The 18,853-nt window shown below is 36.9% G+C and overlaps 1 protein-coding gene across 1 annotated transcript in view; it reads left to right on the forward strand.

Moving 5' to 3' along the window:
* Nucleotides 1-18,853, forward strand: part of LOC134538612 (hemicentin-2-like) — a 331,364-nt gene that overhangs the window by 198,136 nt on the left and 114,375 nt on the right. Inside the window, exon 4 of the mRNA XM_063380043.1 lies at nt 1,680-1,793. Within this exon, the coding sequence (XP_063236113.1) occupies nt 1,680-1,793 (114 nt within the window). The remainder of the gene's footprint in view (nt 1-1,679; nt 1,794-18,853) is intronic.

Consider the following 18,853-nt stretch of genomic DNA (forward strand, 5'->3'; position numbering starts at 1 on the left):
AAAGTTTCAACTCAATCGGATGGATAGTGCGAGAACGCATAGAAGACGAGCACACACACACAAACATTCATTTTTTTATTTATAAGGTTAGCTGCAGTACCCGGCGTTGCCCGGGCTGAACACAGGGTGATATATTGTCCGCGAGTTAAAGCAAAATGGATAGCACTATATGACAGTGTGGCGTACATAGAGAATGTGTAAGTCTATGACCTATAATTTTTCTGTTCACCCATGGAGAGCGATTGAACGGTTTTAGTAGTTTTTTGCGCTGCAACGCCATCTAGCGGCGAGTTACAAAAAAATTGGATAGCGTATAAACCTTATTCATTAAAAAAAAAAAACCTTTGATGTGCCAACTTTCATGGTGATCGGTCGAATGGTGTCGGAGTTTATCGACGTCATATACACCATCCAATTTTATTATATATATATATATATATGTGTGTGTGTGTGTGTGTGTGGTTTGGAAACCACCTGGACCTTGGGACAGTCTATTAGACGGTTATTCCTCGTCATGCATGACTGGGCCATCCCTCGGATCGACATGGGGAGCAGTCACAAAATCTTTTAATGTCAGTAGCACTTCCCCCCTGTCATGCTGTCAGATGTGCGCTGGCTATATATATATAGATATGTTTCATTAAAGCATCATTAGGGGCATGCATATTTCGCGAAAAGATTCCGAGACCAGCTGAAAGTCAAAACAATGTAGCACCGTCTGTGTTCCGTGATCGGGTGGGTTTCTCTCAGGTACATAAATGTCGATCGTCACAACACCAATCACGTGAATTAAGTGCGGAATCAAACGCGTCCTGAGTGGCTCGGGTAAAACCAGGCGACGACTTCTCTCGCAGTTTGCAGCCAATCACAAGAAAGAAACCGCTGGTGCGGGTATACCTTGTTGAAGTCTATAGTAGACGTTCAGGTTTTTTTTTCGCGAAAAAATGCCTGCCCCTAAGCATCATTGTTAGAGACCTGAAAAATTCCCATATTCATTCGGCGACAGGCGACAGGCTAGTATTCAATATAATGATTTTTGCCATTGGCTTACTGTTCATCTAGACGAATCTCAACCAATCATAAACCATTAACCAAAGAAGGATCGAATCGCAGACAAACCAAATGAGACGACTCACAAGTCGGCAGCCAATGAACTGGCGTTATTTGCCCGAGTGTTCAGGGGAATGCGCAGTCTATCCTGAAGGCCATCGAAACCGCGAATTTTTCCGGTCTCTGATCATTAGGGGCAGGAAATTTTCGCGAAAAAATCTGAACGTCTACTAGACTGCAACAAGGTATACCCACACCAGCTGTTTCTTCCTTGTGATTGGCGGCCGTCTGCGAGAGAAGTCGTTGCCTTGTGTGCACGAGCCACTAAGGACGAGTTTGCTTCCACACTGAATTAGTGTGATTGGTTGTTGTAACAATCTACATGCACCTCAAAGTAACTCACCCAATCACGAAACACAGACGATGATACAGTGTTTTAACTTCCAGCTACTCTCGGTATCTTTTCGCGAAATTTTCATGGCCCTACTGATCATTGTTGTTTTGAACCCACGGAGGAGATGTCGGAGTGTCGGATGGTTGTGCTCGGGGAACAGTGCACAGTGTAGGAGGGGCAGTGTCGCTGTGTGCTGGACGGACGGAGGGGTGAGGGGGTGGCCTCCTGTGCGCAGAGCCGGTGCCGCTGACGACGCTGGTGGCGATGGCCGCGGGCAGCGTGCTGCTGCTGCTGCTGGCAGTCTGGGTGACCGTGCTCGCCGCGCGCCGCGACAAGTGCTGCTTCGGCCGTGAGTACCCCTGCCCCCTGCCCCCTGTCCTCTGTCCGCGTCTCCGCCGGGTCGCCCGTGCTGTTTGACGTGACAACGTCTAATAAATCGATGAACCGCCGGCTGCACGCAAGAAAAAGTGTCCCGTTACGCACATTGTTCCGTTACGCGTATTGTCCCGTTACGATGTGTCCCGTTACGATGTGTCCCGTTACGTTAATTGTTCCGTTACGCTGTCGGCGAGTGCAGTAATAATAGGTTATGTTACAATTGACTAAAAAATTATGGTGATTCATATAATTGATTATATATATTTGATTACAGTTTATTTATACGAAAACTTGTTCATAATTATATTTAAACTTTATAGCTAAACTAAAAATTTTAAAATTAATTACAAGTTATCTACACGTGAACTGTTTCGTCGACTGTTTAGAAAGTGACGTGAAAAGTTAATGTGGTTGTCGTTGCTTATTACAACAACAATTTCGGCAATTAAGGTTAATTATTCTTGCATTTTAAAAATCTGATTACTAGTATAATTACAAGTATTTATTCTTTTATTGTTAAAATAAAAATGATTCAATTTTTATTCATAAAAGTATGCCAATCATTTCATCAATGTTTTGTTATGACGTTGTCACGTTAAACTATCGTCCGTAAACCGACTTTACAGACAACCAATTTTTACACAACTTCTTGGATAAGGTCTCCCCCCCCCCCCCCCCCCCACAGTTCCCTCGGATAGAATATGGCCCGATCGCAGAAGCAGGACGAAGGTATACGTAAGTAGCTTGGCTTCTGGGTTGTAGCCGTGTCCTTGGCAAATAATTGGTGAATTATTCGCCAAGGACACGGCTACAACCCAGAAGCCAAGCTACTTCAGACAATGGCCGTGAAAGCCTGCGAACATTATTAACGAAGTAAGACTTGTTTGGACGTAAGCCTATATCGCGATATGAATTCGTGAATTTTATTTTCCAGTCTCCAGGTATAAGTGTGTCACGACGGACCGTTTAAATAACAAGTTTTGCGGTGGTAAAATTATTTTTTTAACTTGATCATAATCCAGATGCTCAAAGTACCACCTTAAATCCTTTCACTTTTGTTTGTAATGAAGCAGTTGTTCTTTTCCGACTTCAGAGGAGTATACAAGACATAGAAAAATTTTAGTTCAATAATTGTTAACAATTTTTTTTTTCATTTTAGACCATAATCAGTTAATATGTGTTTTCAACTTTGTTGTCTTTCATGAACAACCTAGCACCGAATTTTGTCGGCCGAATTCAGAATAATCGTGTATAAAATAACAGATCAAGTTTAAAAACTTTTAAAAATTGTACAACAATGTGTAGGGACTGGAGAAATGTACGGGTTCGCCGCCCTCAAGGATAGACACTACTGCAGTCCTGAGCACGCTCACGCAAATACCACACGATCATTGGCTGCTCACGTGTTAGAACGTATCAACTGGGTAGCCTGTGATTCGTCCATGGTTGAGGGCTCCTGATTTGCCCAGAGAACTCCAGACGAGCTGTGAGCCAATTTTAAAAGCAGCAACAAGTTATAAATGTTTTAATTATAACTAGGGACTGGACAAATTAGCGGTTTCAGTGACCACTAGGATAGACTCCACGATTCTCTAAGTACTCGGGCAACTATCAACTGGTCATTGGCTACAGACTCAGGACACCTGTTTACTGCGATTCTTATGATTCGATACTTCTTTTGTTGAGTGTTTGCCATTGGCTCAGAGTCCTTCAGGTAAATTGCGGTCCAATCAGTGACGCAGTATTAAGCTAAACGAGTTTGGATTCCAGCCTGTCTCGAAAGGAATCCGCGAATTTTTCCGGTCTCTAATTATAACCTATAACGAAATGAATATGCCAACATTTTCGGTCTCTAACTATGTGTTGTATTGTTTGTTGGTGAACTAACTTTTATTGGAGTGACTGCTGACGCTACATCTGTTAGAATTAACAATCCCGACATCCTGTTCCTTTGAGGTAGTCACTGACAAGTTTGAACAGGTTGTGACTTGTCAGTCGGCTTCCAGAACCGGTAGAGTGAGGTCGTGTTTAACATGTGTGTCGCGCATCATGGATGGAGACCCGGAAATTTTGAGGATTCGTCTGGCCTCGGGATATAATACAAAATCAATTATGGGTGTGCTCAACAAATGTTTGATTTCTTAGCGAGCATAATTTTCTCCTTGTTAACTGGCACTACCTTATTCGCTTGCTTCTCTCCTGGCGGGGCATCGTTGGCTCAAGGTCGTGGAGGGGCGTGTCCAAATAACTGTGGTCCATTCACGAACGCAGTGCGAGATTGTGAAGTTTTTCATTCTAACATTTGATTAAATTAATGCGCGAAACTTCTGCATCTATAATCATGGGTTTGTGAAACGGAGACCATAAAAATGGGTCGTGCTAAAAGGAAAAAGTTTTGACGTCATTCTCGACATTGAGAGGGCCATGACGGAATAAAAGTAAAATTGTTAAAAATTCGATTATCTTTATTATGGTTTTATAAACATGCTTGAATGAAACATCAATTAAAATTATAGTTTTCTACGCCTATTTTCGTAATAAATACTCAGTATTAACTCAAACAATTTATCTCACATATGCAAAAAATACCCATAGCCATGTGTCGTAGATAGTTACAATATATTTATTGTAGTATTGTAAACTATTTCATGGTAACTGGTTTCCAAAGGAATTTTTTGTACAAAAGTAAAGACATTTTATTTTTCTGTGTGTATTTCCCGAATGAAAATGCGCGCCCGATGACATTTTGCAACTTCCTTCCATCCCACTTGTCAAGCTAACAAGACGTTTGATCCGCACTATAGTTTTCTGAATTTTGAACATATTTCTGTGCTGTGACTATACCCGTATTTTAAATAGTTTTGTTTAGTAAACTCCCGGGGAAATCCTCTTATCATTTCATTTTCAAACTAGGAGGTTGATAGGTGCCTAATGCACCCGTTGAAAAACGAAGAATATAACAAACACTTTAATTTAATACATACAAAACTTTTATTAGATTAAATTTAAAAAAAAATAAAAATAAATCTTTAGATATATTAATTGAACCTGTGCTATTAAACGATAATTTTGGTTGCAAGAAATTAAGTGATAACAAAAGAAAAAATTAATCTGCCAAAAAATTTCCGGCATACAAACTTATATTCTATACATAAAAGACAATAATTCCGCTTTTTTATCCAATTATAAACTTTAAAAATTTAAGCATATTAAAAATAATAAAAACAAAGAATTTCGAAAGAGCGTAAGTACAAAATTCAAATTATCATCAAAAGCTTCCCAGTGACACAAATTTAGATTTTTAAAATAGGAAACATTTTACACCGTTCTTCGTTTAGAGCTAAACTTTCTTAGATATAAGCCGTTTTACTAATTCTAGGCATAGTTATTCGTAAGGTGTCTAGTGATGAATACATATCTTGACTTAACTATGGACAGGTGAAATACAAGTGACCTGAGTTAAAGAACAAACACTTTAGAAAAATTATGTTTTGTGAATTTTGTTATAACTTTTTTCTATTGATAAGTGTTTTGTTTTTGTTCTATTGTTTTACTAAGATTTTTCCTTAATTTTTTATTGCACAGTTGAGATTACAACATAATTATTCTCAAACCTGAAGCAAAAAAACTGAAAAAACAAATAGACTTATACCATAATTTTGCCTTTCACCTGTCCATATTCATCACCCTGCGGCCCGCGAGATCCCACTCCCTGGGTTTACTCGCCGTGACGTTACGAAAAATAATGTGGCCGTGTCACGCGACGCGGCCATCTGAAACGCATTCCAGCCAACATGGATATTTGGAATTAACATGACTGCTTCGGGCGTGACTCAGCGCATACCATGTCGTCTTGAACTAATGAAATTGCAGTTTTTAAGGAGGATGATAGAAACCTAAATACTCCATCTTGGATTTAAAAAAAAAATTCATAACAATTTTTTTATTCTCCATTGTTCAAAACTTGAGCGTGCAGATTATTTTCTAAAGTATTAACGTAGTCATTTTTTAAAAATAATAAACTATAAATTTTTAATGACCTTGTGTTCTATATAACTAGATTTTTTTTATTCCAGTCTCGCAACCTTGACGTCTCGTCGACATTTAGGTCACTAGGTACAGCTAGATCACACAAGAAAATCCTCAGATCCACACCAGCGTCAGCCACGTTTCGATCTAGAAATTTTCAACTAAATTTTTGGCAAATATAAACTTGACATTTATACGCAAGAAACCGTGGGAGGAAAAAAACTAATAATTAAATACTAGTAGAAATATTTACTTTTAAGCTTGAAACACATGTTATTAGCAAAACAGCAAAAAATAACCAAGAAAGAATATCCAATCTAACACTGAAGATTATATTAAATTACAAACTGAATAGATAAAATGCCAGTCAACGATACACAGATACCATGGTACCATATTACAAATCAATGAAAGGCTCAGCAATTAAATTGAGGCAATCGAAAGTTGAAAGTTTAAGTGTAAAAAACTCCGGATTCCCACGAAACAGAATAATTCCATGTTCTCCGCTGAGGAAGTACACCCGCCCTAAGTCAAAGACCAGACCTTAGACGGATGCAAGACGAATGTGTCCATCATGGGTGCATGTACGCTCAAGCAAACAAATTAAGGAGAGAAAAAATTACAAGTAAAAGGATATGAAAGCCAAACAAAATTTAGACGGTGGCTACTGAAATGTTATTTAACCGACATAATTTAAACTAGACACTTGGATAGTATCGCCACCATGTACCGCATACAGCAGCCACATTAAGGAATCTTACATGGGCCCAATATCATACCCCGCTCCATCGTCGTCCAAACAAATGCATTCGTTCAGGAACTATGCAACACAAGGCAGAGAACCGCCGATCCGTCACACTGCCAGCCAGGTGAGACCAGAAACCTAAGTTTCTATTAAAAACTCGCTCTATGCAATTTATTTCAAGATGCACCGCACACTTTCGTAGAATCATTAGGATCAATGTTATGGAAGAGGGAGTTGTCATTAAAATGCAAACAAGTGTTGTACAATACCTAGGTGTGTCCATAATCACTAATGAAGTAGAGATTCTGAGACGATCAGAGCAATAGGAATGAAGTTTATGAGGAGTATGTTGGCAGTTGCGATGCGATACAGGATCAGGAATGAGATGTTGAGTGCAAGAGCATGAGAACAGGTCTGAATGAGATCATTGAAAAAGCAAGATTGAGATGGTATAGCCATGTTCAGAAGATTGGAAAAGAGAGGCTGCCTAGAAAAATGTTGGAGTTGAAGTACACAGGAAAAAGACCCCAAGGAACAACAAAGAGGATATGGAAAGAGAAGATAGTTAAAGGAGAGCAGGAAAGAGGAGAAGTATGGAACAGAGTTACTGAGGAAGATTGAGGTATTTTACTTTACTGATCCGGCCACAGGCTGGAAAAAGTTTGTTGATGATTATGATGATGACTTGGATCAGCGGGCTGGATACGTTTTATGTGCTATAGTTTGGCACGGGCCTGAAGTGTACGATATTGTGTGTTTTGTTGTGTAACGCTAATTTTAATTCGTATTGGTGTACAGCCCCACCAGTAAGATATGTTAACTGGTGTAATGTTGATTTTTTCGTAACTTAACTTAAAACTAAGTGTATTTGCAGGAGGGGTCCGGGTTAGGGAGAGACCTAGGCGCGTCTCAGGCCGAAGCCTATGAGCCTGGTCATGCTGGGATCAGCCATGCAGGGAGAGGGTCGCATGCATCGTGTGCTTTGTGCGGGCATTGGCCAGCCATGGCAGCGATTGGCGCCATGACTCAACTCCATAGACACAAGAAAAACCCTGGGCACTGTCATGCGGGGAACAACTTTAATTGTACGGACATACAGGAGACAGAGGATGGTTGAATGAAAAGTTGGAGAGAGTAGAAAAGAGTCTACCATGTGGGGAGGTTGGGCACTTGGACTCGTGGTGTGATTTACATGCGCTGCGCGGGCTTAAACAGTTACAGCAGGAATTTCTACCGCGTTGTCCATACCACAAGAAGCACAGGATCTGAAGAAATATTGAGGGGAAGAAGCGAGGAGAAGGGAACACGAAGTGCCACAGCCGAACATGTCCGACGATCGCCGAAGCACCAGGGAGCAGCACCTGCGCTCAAGCACCGTTGTGCGTTTTTTTTTGTCATGAAACTTTTTATTTTTAGCACATCTTATCAGTTTTATAATAAAAGCTGGGCACCATCAATTAATTAAAATTATTAACCACACGATTGATTGTTCATAGTCGAAACATAAATTTTTGTTAAAATTTTTAAAAACCACAAAATAAATGCTTATTAAATTGATATAACTATTTATGAGCAAATTACAATTCTTTAATTTACGGATTTATTTTTAAATATTTCAAAAACCAATTAATTGTAGATGCATAACAATTTAAGTTATCTACCGCCTGAAATTGTGTAGCCGCGTTTGATATGATCACGGATTTCAAAAACTCTCCACATTTACGTTCCATGTTTGCGTTGTACTTATTCATACCCAGTCAACTTTTAAATAAAAATCTTGTTTGTTGTTTCTATCGAGTTTGAAAATTCAGACGAGCATATTATTTGAGGTGTTCGTATATTTATTTTGTTTCGAGTTCACGTGAAGTAGCTTTGTAGGGTTTTTTTACGGAATTAAATTTTGTACAAAAATGAATAAGTAAACTTTGTCCTCTTGATGTCAACAGGGCTGAACCATAAAAAAAAATTTATTTTTTTAAAAATGTTTCGTGAATTTCAGTTGCATGTTATGCTGACGACCATGTTTGTATTTTTCACACTCGTTGGTTTAGTTTCAGGGCGTTTTCACGCACCCAGCCACATAACGCGTTATTTTCAAATACCAACGTCGCTTTGAAAAATAACAGGCTTACAGTGGCAAATTTCAAGTAAATACTGAAGTGTGTGAGCCGCTGGAAATAACTGTTATTTTATTTCATTTTATAATAAAATTCTAATACGTAATCATAGTTTGATTGTGTTAGTTTCATTGTATGGTAATATTTATGTTAAGTAAAGTCTGTCAAATATTTACGTCCCATCACTCAGTGTATGCGTGGTGACAATCGCAGTAAACTCAAGAAAATTTTGTAATGTAATAATAGATTATAAAAAATGTTAATAAACAAATAAAACGCATTTATTTGTGCAAACAAAAGAATAGTAAGATTGTTAAGTCCGTTTCATTTAATGTACTCACGGAGAACTTGGAGATAATGTTTTTAGTTTGCAATGAATTTTAGAATATATTTAGTTATGTTTTATTGGCCTTATATTTTCTGTATTTTTCATCATCAAAAATTACATGTTTTCTATTTTTATTTATAAAGAATTTCTCTGGAATTTATTGTTTACTGCTATATAAACAAATATCTAATTGGAACCGAATTATCTAGTATATTTGTTATTACAACTTTAAACAAAATCAAAGTTCTTCATATATAGGAAAATTACAATCATCATTTAATAATTTATGTAATCCATTTATGACAATAAAGCCTATCATTGCACTAACGATTTTTATTCACTCAATATGAATAATAAAATTTAAAAACAAGATCATCAAAATCATAGAAAAGATAACTTAGTAAAACAAATTGAACTGAAGCATCATGACAAACATGACATACGTATTGTACAGTATGTTTTAACGTAATGGCTAAAACATTTATTTTTATATTATAAGCAAGTGTATGTTACCACCAGACAGTTTTTTAAATGCAATATTTATAATTTATTATCATAAAAACTTTCCGGAACATATTTGGGTATGATTATAAAATTACAGCTTTAAAGCTACGCACAAACAATTTATTAAACCACACGATCACATGGTCATAGTCCTAACATAATTGCGTTTGAAATACTTTGAAGGAAGAGGTCAGATCACTCGCTTCTTCCACCAATGAGATCCGCGTACGCTTTCCGACGGTAGTGTGAAACGTGGCGGGCGTTACCACGATTAAGTTGGGTGGGGGGGGGGAGGTTTCCTCGTGGTACTCCCGTTTCCCTCTCCTCCCAACCGTTCCGCCAATGTTCCATTCTCTCCTCATCAGCCCCTCGTCGTCTCTAATGACATCAAGAAGGACGAAACTAAAAAAAAAAAATAGACGTTTCGAACATGCCTGTGTTAACAGTCATGAAGTTCTCTGGAAAAAAATTCAACTCTTCTCAGACAAGAACAACGCCCAACTTAAAAGGAAACTGAAATAATCTGCAATAAAACCAGTATGTATTCGTACGCTCTACACTCCGTTCGCTGTTAGACCCGCTCTGCAGTGACGCGGGAACGGGATGACGTAAACGGAGACGTATCTCACGGAACAGAGTTCGTATAACGGCACGCATACTTGAGACGGACCCGTACAGATTAGCTCGGCAGTGCTGAGCTCTACCGTGCGACCAATAGAAGCCGAGTACTTGGCTGCGGTGGTAGCCATGCTTGTTTATGTTATAAATATGTAAAAAATTGTTTCAAGTACAATTTTTTTTTTTTTTCGTGCACTGTGCAAGCAGTAGATGAGATGGTGAGATGTTCCGGGAGATACGTCTACGCATTGTAGAACATGCCTTTGCAGGAAAAGTGATTTTATTATTTTCTTTCCATTCGGTTATCCTCATCAAATTATGCGGTGCGTGCATACGACGGCCTCATGTAGACGCGTGACATTTCTAAGTTATTCAAGAGTCCTTGATGGCACCGCTGTCAATCAAGTATGTGTCACGTGACTTGTCTCAGAGGTGGTACCTGTGGTGCGCGTTACCCAACTGCAGCTTGCGAGGCATCACGTGATATTTACTAACACGGACAACAAACACCGATCGCAGAACAACAGTGACGGACGGATGTGTAGACCACAACACAAATTCTTTTATTTTTACCGATTAACATATGAATTTTTTTTAATGATATCAAAGTCTGCTTACAATATAATTACAAGTACAAACAACTAAGATACAGTAAATGTTACAAAAATTATAATTTTATATATAATAAAGCTTGTTTGCGTGACAAACATATTGCACATAACTTCGCCTTTTTTAAAAGAATTATGAGAAGGCCTAAATGAGTGTGTTTGGATGGTAGGTATTCGTTTTATAGTTCACGTTTGACTGTTGGCAGCATCTTTAATTCATGAAATGTTCACGGTGTGTTCGTTGAGCCGGGTGAAAACTTGGGATGCAAATTCGTTCCCCACTGATAAGAGACATATACAACGTAAACGTACGTATTATCTAAAATGCTTCTTTCGGCCATTATGTGAGCCGGAAGTTCCTTTAGGGGTGGTGGTGGTGCGGAGGAAAACGATTAAACAAGTTTTATTATGTTCAACCAAACTTTGGGGATTAGTTCCTTAGCCCCGCTAACCGTTTAAATTTTCTTCGAAAATGCGAACACCTTGGACAAACAAACGAGTTGCTTCCCAACGTGTTTGTGTGGATTATCTCACTTTCTCTTAAAATTTTACGAGAAATATTTGCAAGACATACTGCTAACTTTCACCGTAGGAAAGCCACTTTACGAAAAATTAATAATTTGCGGGTATTTTTAACTTTCATCCTATATTTTTTTCCAATTACGGACATTTGTATATTTATGCGTTAATATTACGGTTCAGCTCGCCTTACTGGGTAATTGCTAAAGTCAGGATTCATAAGCGGATTCATCGGGTAGCGAAGTAAGTAGACTTTACATATACATTTGCATATACCTACATACACTTCACGGATTCATTTCACTCCAGGCTAGACTTAACTCGCTATACCGGAGGAGTCTGACAAACTTCTGCTGCAGGTTCATCAGGACAAAATAAGTTGCAACCTTCTGTGCGACTTAAGGTCCAAAGTTGCTTCCCAACGCTGGTATCCGTCTTTGAAACTGGACGTGAACAATACTTTTACTATAAACTAGCTAATGCTCCGCATGCGATGCTATGGCTCTTTCAATTTTTTGGTAATTTTTTTGAAGTAGGTACACATATACAAAGAGTTTCTTTATATTTCTATATAATAACCTCTATTAATACCACTATATTTCTTTATATATATATATACATATATCTCCATACCATTATCTCTCTATGTATCTATGTTTCTATCCATATTATATTATTCTATATATCTCTGTATATATACATATCTCTCCATATCATTATATCTTTCTATGTATCTATGTTTCTATATATATCTCAATACATCTCCCTATCTATATCCCTCTACTTCTCTCTATTAATCTATATAAATCACCCGCTATATCCCTCTAAATATCTCTATACTTCTGTATATCTCCCTCTCTATATCCCTCAATACATCTCTATCTCAATATGTCTATCTTCCTATCTGTACATTTATCTTTAAAAAACAGAAGACGAACACGCAAACATTTGTAAATATATATGTTTATCTATCTTTTACCTGTCACGGGTGTTACATGTGTATACAAATACACGTACGCTTTTTTAAATGCAACATTGTGTCAAAATATCAAAGCAATCAGTGAACAACTTTCGGAGAGTTAAGATTTTTGAGCAAACATTTACATTTTTATTTTTATAGATAATAGTGAAATTATTTAAGGTGTAAAACACTGAGCGTCAGGACAATATTTGACCAAACAAATTTTTAGAACGCCCAGCAAAAATTTTTTTTTCGAAATAATTGGAGGTGGAACACGTCAGATAAACCTCTGACAAATAAATGTGTTAGCCCCAATTATTTCAACGGCAAGTTTGTTGGTGATTGTAGAACTTAGTTTAGTGAAATATTACACAGTCACTCCGTGTTCCATCTTAAATAATTTCTTTAATATTTCAAATTAAATAGTTATAAAGCTGCTTGGGAATCACTTCAGACCAGAAGTCGTATAGAGGTATGCAAAGGTGTGTCGTGATGCACCTTCAGTCGCGGTTTGTCGGTCGAATTCAGACTCAGCCTGTTTATAATAAAGCAATCTTAGAGCGCCCATTGGTTGATAAGGTCACGTCATCTGGCGGAACTCACGTGATTGGTAGAGACCGGAAAAATTCGCGAATTCATTTCACAATAGGCTAAAATACAAATAGTTATACCTCAGTGCTGCCTCCGCTATTGGCTCACAACTCACCTGGATGACTCTGGGCCAATGAGAAACACCCGACCAAAGCTTTATCGAATCACAGGCTGCTACGTTGGGACGTCTCACAATACAGCAGCCAATGAGTGGGTAACATTTGACCGAGTGTACGTAGAACTATGGAGTTCATCCTGCAGGTCATTAAACCCGCGAATTTTTCCTGTCCCTGGTGATTGGATTACCTCTTCTCCCACTTTGTTCATAACTGGCTCGAGATCACTAAGTGCGTGTCAGGAGCACTTTAGTCCCAACACTTAACGCGAAGCCGACATGTCTCTGTGCTTCAAGTCCGCGAAATAATCACGGCCCTAGTTATACGTCATCAGACACCTCACATATATCTTTGAGCTGTTAGCGAATGGCGATTTAGCAACTGCATCTCTGAGCGGAAATACCGCCTAGAGAAACAAAGGACCTGGGGAGAAACTTTTCAAACCACACAATTAAAAAAAAACATTACAGTGACCATAGGTGTACGTGTGATTTGTAAGTATTGCATAACTTGTAAGGTTTCCAATTAATTATATCAGCAAGAATGTAATCTCGTCCTACTCGCAGAGTAAACACATGCATTAAAAATAAATCTTGAAAAAACCTGTAAAAAAACTAAACGCCCCTTTTTTCTAATTTTTTTCCTTCAACCCTTTGAGACAGACGTATATGTGTGCGTCTTCACTGTCGAAGAGACGTAGATCAATGGAAGAAAAATTTTATGTACTGGGGAAAACTTTTGTTATAGCCTACCAAGAAATTGGAACTTGTCCCAAATTTTAAACTTCTCGAAGGTAGTACCAGTGGTAGCCATTCCTCAACTGACATATTTCAAAACATCACTAATGTCGAGGGACTAAAAAATTCGCGGTTTAAGTGACCTCTAGGATGGACTCTGCAATCATCTATGCATTTTGGAAAATTACACCAATGTGTTTACAACTATGTTTAATTTGCGATGTTTGCTGTTCGATACTTTTTTCGTTGGTTAGTACCTAATTAGCTCAGATTCCTTCAAACGAACTGTGGTCCAATCACTGAAGCGGAAAGAAGTTAACCGAGAAATGTTGCGGCATCTACTAATATCAGCGTGATAACACTGACAACAACGTGAAGTTGCGAACAGAAACTGTCGACAGAACCCAATAGCGACGGAGGAATACGCGGATCACCGGCACAACTTTGAGAACAGCCAGATTCGAGTGGAGTCACGTGACGCATGCTAATACAGTGCGGCCGGCGAGCGAACCAGCGCTGGCCGCAGACGAAGTTCGGCCCGCGGAATAATGCATGCCGAATGAAGGGAGCAGCGGGGGAGGTTGAGGTTAGGGTGCAGGCTGGGAGTTCTTTATTTGCCCGCGGGTTCAAACTCATAATTTTACTTTCTGATGAACCCCCTATTCCTCCTCCCCTCCCCCCTCTCTCACATCCACTTCTCATCCCAGGGGTCGGCGCATGTTAATTGAGGGAGGGTGGTGTGGAGGAGGGGGAAATGTAGAAGGGGAAGATCAAGGGTCGAACTGGGTCGAGTGGAGTGGTTGGTACGACTGCCATTCGGTACCCGGCGCGGCGCAGCGCGGTGTTGGCAACACTGCCCTCACCCTCGGCCGAGTCGCGACATTGTCTTTAATGTCCCGTTCCATATATTTTTTTTATATTTACGTTCCACACGGTTAAGCGTGACGACTTTTTGACCGGCCATACGAAAAAATAATTTTACACCGTATACGTTTTGCATAATTAGCTAGCAAAGTTACATTATTAACATTTTTGTGCAGTATGGATAAGGAGAATGAAATGGAACAGGAAACTGTAACTCGTTAAGTTTAAAGTATATTTTACTGGCTGCTATGCGATATGGTTTAATTTCTTTCAGAAGAAAAATATAATTATTTTTACCTGGCCTTTAAAAAAATATTATTTTAAAAGACCAAATAAAATTAATTAAGTTTCATTTGAATAATTTCAAACCATACTCCGCATTAACCACCAGCATTGCCTTTAAACCCAAATATTTTCAGTTATTTATTCAATTTGGTTCTCCTTATCCAAACTGCACAAAAATGTTAACTTTTTAACTTTGCCAGTTAATTATGCAAAATTATGCACTGTATATATTTTTATTTCATTTTGTTGAAATTCGGCCACATAATTAATTTGCATTTCAATGTTACGAAATATTAATTTAATTAAAATATCTATTATGCTTCTAGATCATAGCACGGGCAGATTTTGCGTCTATATTAAAAATAAATGAAAATACAATAATAGAACACTAGATATTATTGTTGTAGAAACAATTTTTAACGTATTTGTAACATAAACAACTTCTATTGGTCGCACGGAGCCACGTACACGGGAGAGCGTGAGATTCGTCTACCTTTCCGTGTCGTTGTAGAACTTGCCTAAGGCCGGGTATCTTGGCCCCACACGGGTGGGGCTGGGTGGACCCCTGGTTCCAGGACCCGGACCCAGCCCCATTTATTTTTATCTCAGCGTGTGAAATAAATATACATACTCGCTGTGTGATTGTTTTAAATACGAATATTTATATAAATAAAGCTTAGTTTGGACTTATAAAATAGTAACAATAATTTTAACCTGTATTTGCCGGTTAAACAACATTCTAAAAAGAGTGTAGGTAAGAAATAACCATGCAATTATAATGTAGCACGTGACTGTAAAATTGGGGGGGGGGGGTCTCCGGTCAAGGGTCCATGGCCCGTAATCAAATTTGGAGGCCATTACGGGTATATAAACTACTCTAGAAGCGCAAGAACGCAAAAAGTTCAATGCCGACGTTTCAAATACATTTTTTTGTAAACTACGCAAGTTGCAGAAACGCAACGCAAGCATCGACAAACTTACAACGTCTTGCGTTTCCGCCCTCTGTATTTCAATGAAAGTGTTCTGGAAACTTTTTAAAGACCCAGCCGTTAATGTGCATAGGCAACGATATTGTTTTTAATATTTACATCACGTTTTCGCTTGTTAAACTTTTGCCCAGTGAGAGAGAAAAAAAAACACTTTTTCAATAAAATTATTAAAAATTTCAAATGTTCTCACGATAATTATTAACTATCGAAAAATTTTCCCGGGGAAGAAATTTGTTTTCTACTGTTTTGCAATTTCAAGCTGTAGGGTTGGTGATGCCTGGCGATTTGCGTGCTTTATGAACCACCGTGATATTCTTGTAATGTTAGCGTTTTGCGTTGTTGCGGGGTTGCGTTCCATGAGAAGTTCTGTTTTCGTAGCTCTTGTCGTTTATTTCATTTACTGGTCACTGCTATCATTTGAAGACTCTTCCTGTAACTTTATCACGCTAGATCTCTTGCACATTATTTACTCAACTTATATTTAATAAGTATTATCGTTTACACTGTAAATTTATTTTGTATATGGAACAAAAATATTCATGACAAATTACAGGTATTTATAAATTTGTGCATTTACATATAAACAACAACTGTATCATTACAAAATAATGTTCGTAGCAATAATGGGTTCGGATTCTTACCCAGGCATTTATGATTTGTGTTGTCCCAGTATCTGCAACAGGTAAAGTCATTTGTAAACCGTTCCCTGAATCGCTTTCCAGTATGAACTGCGCACATAAAAAGCATGATACAACGAAATAAATTCCAATTATTGAATATTCGTTTATGTTTTCCATGGCTTGATGAAACATCAACGTATTTCATATATGTAAAAATAACCGTATGTAAAAATAAAAAGTTACGATATCTTTCTTGTAGTATTACAAACTATTTCTTGGCAACTGGTTTACAATGGAATCTTTTGTAAAAGCACAGAAAAAAAATGTTTTCTGTGTAACGTTAAAAAGTGGCGCAAGTGACTTTTTACAACTGTAAATTATAAAACTTTAGTAAATATCTGGTGAGAAAATTTGTGACATGACAATAAATGCGACAGAGCAATCGGAATAAATTCACAAGAAAATTCCTTATTTAATAGTAATTAATATAAAAATTTAATAACTAACTCAGGGGTCGAGACTTAGCCTTAAGGCTCTCTCATACTGTTAAATTACCACGTGGTTTTAAAATAGGAGTGTGCGAAAAAACCTGACGCCATCACATATTTGATGTGGGTTTGGCTAGCAGCGACTTTCTTCAAATATTTTCAATTTAGAACACGCTCTGAATATTCGTTCATGCTTTATGGTTTCAACCAATCAAAATCCACTTATTGCACAATGCACACGACTGCAGCAGCTGCATGTACATTAAAATCTAGCTTGGTTCGTGAAAATAATTTACGGCCGTAGTTATATAATTAAGTATATTTTATATGGAAAAAACATGTTAATATTGCAATGTAAATAACATAATGCATTGTTTCGATTACATTTAATATTGTTATATAATACTTAATTATAATTATATAAATCCAAAATATTTTTTTCGATGAAAAAATACTTCTAAAAACATTTTGATTTTAGAGACCATCCACTTATTTTTGACATCATATCAAACCATTTGAAGTTTGCAAAATTGAATCAAACTACTGTTTGACCAAAATAGTTGGACATCAAATTCTATTTTGCGAAATATATTTTATACAAACTGTTGCAAAGACCACGCAAGCTCTTCATTGAAAACTCACGTGGCCTCAACATTGAATGGTTATTTTTTAATAGAACTATTAAACCCCAAAACTGAAAAGCTCAGATTTTCAGGATTTTAGTAAGATATATATTTTTAAAAAATTACGAAAAAGGTTATAATACATACAAAGGGTTAATTCAAAACCTTTTGACGCAAGATTACATCCTTTTGAGCTGATGTGGGTTGAAATATCATTCGCTATAAGGATCTTAAAACCATTTATTAACATACAAAATATTCATAAAAACAGTATAAGCTACCAGAGACTTCGTTTGCGATAAAATAATAATTCACATAATTTATTTAGGCAGAAGAGGAAGGCTAGTATTATTATGGTTTATTAATATGTGCCCAATAGTTACAGTTAAATTAAAGCTTCCCTGTAAACATCATCTTGGTTTTACGTTCAGGTGCAAAAACAAACAATTTATTGGAATTGGTGACTAAAACACACCTGATAATATTTAATTCATTCTTTGGAAATACGCCATTGCAGTTTTTCACTGTTTGTCATGGAAAAATTACGAAAATAAAAAATAAATAAAAATATGAAGATAAAAATTCACAGAAAACAAGACTGAATCAGCTGATGTCAGACTGACGGAACCAACTATGAAACTAAACAAGTATTATGGACAATACAACGACGACAGCGCGGAGAAAAATGTTCAACCTCTAAATATCAGACAGCACAAGAATTCCGTTAAACTAACTTAGTAATGTAAAAAATGGGTGCGTGTACTTATGTACGCGCGTGAGAAGTTATACTTATTTGGCATCATTAAAAAATAGTTTTTAATTGCATGCAAATAATTAATTACAATAAAATAATAAAGGGCTGGAAAAAGATAGTTAACACAGTCAATAAAGTTCAGTTTAAATTTGAAAAATTAAATAAGTAAAATTTAGAGAATAATAAAAATATATATGACATAATTTGTACTAAATATTACAAGATTCTTAATTTTAAATATTAATATTGATTATTTAATATTTTATAAGAAAATAAATAAAATTAATCAATTCAAAAATTTAATTTAAGTTTATTCATTTCTTAAATATTTATTAATTACTAAATGTAATATTTACTTTTCATTTTTATAAAAAAGTTTTCATTAAATTTGTTTATTTATTTTGATAAATATTTTAATTTGATGTTGATTTTAATTTTTATCACACATTTTTTATTAAATATTTTATTAAAATTATTTTTCTATTTTTGTAAATATTTAATAACAATAATAAATATTTATCATTAATAATTTAAT

Source organism: Bacillus rossius, chromosome 13 (genome assembly GCF_032445375.1).
Source record: "Bacillus rossius redtenbacheri isolate Brsri chromosome 13, Brsri_v3, whole genome shotgun sequence".
NCBI lineage: Eukaryota > Metazoa > Arthropoda > Insecta > Phasmatodea > Bacillidae > Bacillus > Bacillus rossius.